The 3,266-nt window shown below is 47.8% G+C and overlaps 1 protein-coding gene across 1 annotated transcript; it reads left to right on the top strand.

Moving 5' to 3' along the window:
- Window positions 1-296: 296 nt before the first annotated feature.
- LOC120699446 (bidirectional sugar transporter SWEET13-like) lies at window positions 297-2,761 on the top strand. The gene is made up of 5 exons (XM_039983445.1): window positions 297-569; window positions 1,208-1,244; window positions 1,359-1,731; window positions 1,852-1,971; window positions 2,098-2,761. Exons 1-5 carry the CDS (start codon window positions 518-520, stop codon window positions 2,425-2,427), a joined length of 912 nt encoding a protein of 303 aa, XP_039839379.1. The 5' UTR covers window positions 297-517; the 3' UTR covers window positions 2,428-2,761.
- Window positions 2,762-3,266: the final 505 nt, after the last annotated feature.

Here is a 3,266-nt window from a genome sequence, read left to right as displayed (position 1 = left end):
ACAAAACAATTTGGAGTGTACAACTCTGGCACTGACCCATGTATTATTGAATAAAGCATGCAAAAGGCTCCTGCTTTTTGGAACGGAAGAATTATCTCAATTAATATGTGAAAATTTATATATTATACATGGCCAGCAACATGTCCTATAAAGCTATCGAAAAAGAAGTTTTGCATAATTCCAATAAAGATTGTTTTGCTACATATGGTTTTGGGGAGCCTGTACACATACACGATAACACAACTGAACACCAAGGCATGCGTGCCACCTTGTGCCTATATAAAGCCCCCCACAGCCTGCCTATGATTGCAAGAGTTTCAGCCAACACAGAGAACTCTTCCTCAGAACTCTCCCTTCCCTCCTGCAGGGGCCAGGGTTAGAGAAGAAGAGAAGTAGTTCCAAAGGCCAAACAAACAACACAGCTCATCACCTCAATTCCAGCAACTGATCATTCAGTTGTATAGCTTGTGTTGGGAAGCTCTTTTAGCTATATTATTTGTAGTTCCTTTGTATCGCAATGGCAGGTCTATCTCTGCAGCACCCCTGGGCATTCGCCTTCGGCCTCCTAGGTATATATTACCCTTTTCCAAAACAAGGTCCGCAAGCCCACGAGTCGCGCACATATATTCATCTTCTCGATTCTGTTCTACGATTTTGCACTTTACAAATTGCTATAATTGTGTTTTCAGCAACATCTTATCGATCGTTCCTAGTTGCTAGTGCATGATTGTACATAGAAGCGACTTATTAGTGGGATCTTCACTTCGGTGATCATTGGATCAGTTGTAGTGGAGCTTGTGCTATAGCTTCCAAACATTTTCCAAAAATGAGACGTTTCTTGTGGTCATAATCACATAATTATTTGCACCGTACGTACCTGCAGATTAAGCATAATCACCTATGGCATGCTGCTTGTTCGATGCTTTTACTATCATATAGACATTTCTCATCGTGCACTACTCGTCGAGCAGTAGGACAAGTATAGTAGTACATGCTACTTAGCATTGGTGACGTCATAGTGCACCATAACACAAAGAGCTCGTCTAGACAAAAAAAAAAGCCTCAGCCTATCTTTGCTCACAAAAGAAGGCAAAATTAGACCAGAGATGTAACGTCTCAGCTTATCGCAACTTATCCCAGCTTTTGGGCTCTTTGCCAACTTTTGCAAACGGCTGATCTTGGCGCCCTTTTTTTTCCTTCTTTGCAGGCAACGTCATCTCCTTCACGACCTTCCTGGCTCCAATGTAAGTGACTCCCTAATAAATTCTCACTTCTTATGTTCACTAAACATTGCTGTATATTCATTTGAAACAGATATTTAAAATCAAATTAAATTTATCAATAATTTGTATAATCAGCCCGACATTCTACCGCATCTACAAGAGCAAGTCGACCGAGGGTTTCCAGTCGGTGCCCTACGTGGTGGCGCTGTTCAGCGCGATGCTGTGGATCTTCTACGCGCTGATCAAGTCCAACGAGTTCCTCCTCATCACCATCAACGCAGCCGGCATCGTTATTGAGAGCATCTACGTAGTCATGTACTTCGTCTACGCGGACAAGAAAGCCAAGTGGTTCACTGCGAAGATCATGCTCGGCCTCAACGTCGGCTTCTTCGGGGCCATCCTCCTCGTCACCCTGCTCCTCTTCAAGGGCGACAAGCGCATCGTCACGCTCGGCTGGATCTGCGTCGCCTTCTCCGTCAGCGTCTTCGTCGCACCGCTCAGCATCATCGTGAGTTATTAATTTGTGTGCCCTAGATATACTTTTGACACCATGTTGTGCCATAGTGATGACTCTACTAGCTAGCTCGTCGTGCTAATGGCCATTGCGCATGCGTTTGTGCTCGTGCAGAAGCGTGTGATTCAGACGAGGAGCGTGGAGTACATGCCCTTCTCCCTCTCGCTCTCGCTCACCCTCAGCGCCGTCGTCTGGTTCCTCTACGGCCTCCTCATCAAGGACAAATACGTCGCGGTAACAATAGTCTCGCTGTTTGGTCTTTTTTAGTTGTTGAATTTGGTGAAGTGATCACGAGATATGCATCAAATTATATTACTGATGATGCTGATCGAGGAAAAAATTGATGTGATCCCTCTGCAGCTCCCGAACGTCCTCGGGTTCAGCTTCGGCGTGGTCCAGATGATCCTGTACGTGGTCTACATGAACAAGACGCCGGTGGTCGCCGAGGGCATGGACGCCGCCGGCGGCAAGCTGCCGACGGCGGCGGCGGCCGCGGACGAGCACGTCCTCGTCAACATCGCCAAGCTCAGCCCCGCCATCCCGGAGAAGAGCTCCGAGGTGCACCCCGTGTTCGAGATGGGGGCTCCCAGGCGCTGCGCCACCGAGGCGGCCAAGGCGGCGGCGGCGGCGAACCGCGACGTGGTCGACGTCTTCGTCAGCCGCCACAGCCCCGCCGTCGGGGTGGCCTAGACGACGTGCGTACAACGACGACGCGCTTCGATTAATATTCGCGCGACTTGGAGCTATCTGATGGTCATGAGCAGGGACGGCGAGTGGTTTAAGTATACTAATTACCAGTAATTAACTGCTCATGATGGAAAACTAGGTAATGGAGAAGAGAGATGCACATGAGAGCCACGGAGATGGTGGGAAGATTTATATGTATACATGTATATGCATGGGGTGTGTGTAGTGTTCGTCCTGTGCTGTGCTGCTATTGTTGTGTTTATTTTCCGTCGACGATCTATTATTTCTTTGTACATGTAACGTGGATACTATTGACACCTAAAATTGGCACGACTAAGGTTTTCTGGGCAATCTGGATAGACCGGTCAGACCTCTCATATGAACCGGTCAGACCAGTCTAAACAAGTTTGTCAAATTGCAAATTGGACTGCACCATTGTGTAGATCTCGTCGAGAGGATCGAAATGCATATATAGAACGTCCAATTCAGAGTCCGGATGAGGGAGTTATGCCTCCCGGAAGACCTGCACCCGGTCCAGGGCGGTCAGACCGATCCAGAGACCAGTCAGACCGGTCCAGAACGCCCAGTCCGAGTTAGGAGTTGTATTTTGACACGGGATTTAATAGAATTCCGACTCCTAATGGGTACAGACCTCACCACCCTATATATATGAAGAGTCACGGCCGATTGAGGAAAATCCCAATCGATTCACACATTTATCCTTTACTTTTTCCTCCAAACCCTAATTTTTCCAATCTCATCTGCTGTTCTTTGCTCGTCTCGATGGCGTTCTGAGTGGCCTGTCGACCTCAGAGCAACTCTAGATCCACAAGCTCCGACGG

Source organism: Panicum virgatum, chromosome 3K (assembly GCF_016808335.1).
Source record: "Panicum virgatum strain AP13 chromosome 3K, P.virgatum_v5, whole genome shotgun sequence".
Lineage (NCBI taxonomy): Eukaryota > Viridiplantae > Streptophyta > Magnoliopsida > Poales > Poaceae > Panicum > Panicum virgatum.
The sequence above is the reverse complement of the archived record's forward strand: the minus strand, read 5'-3'. Positions and strand labels throughout refer to the sequence as shown.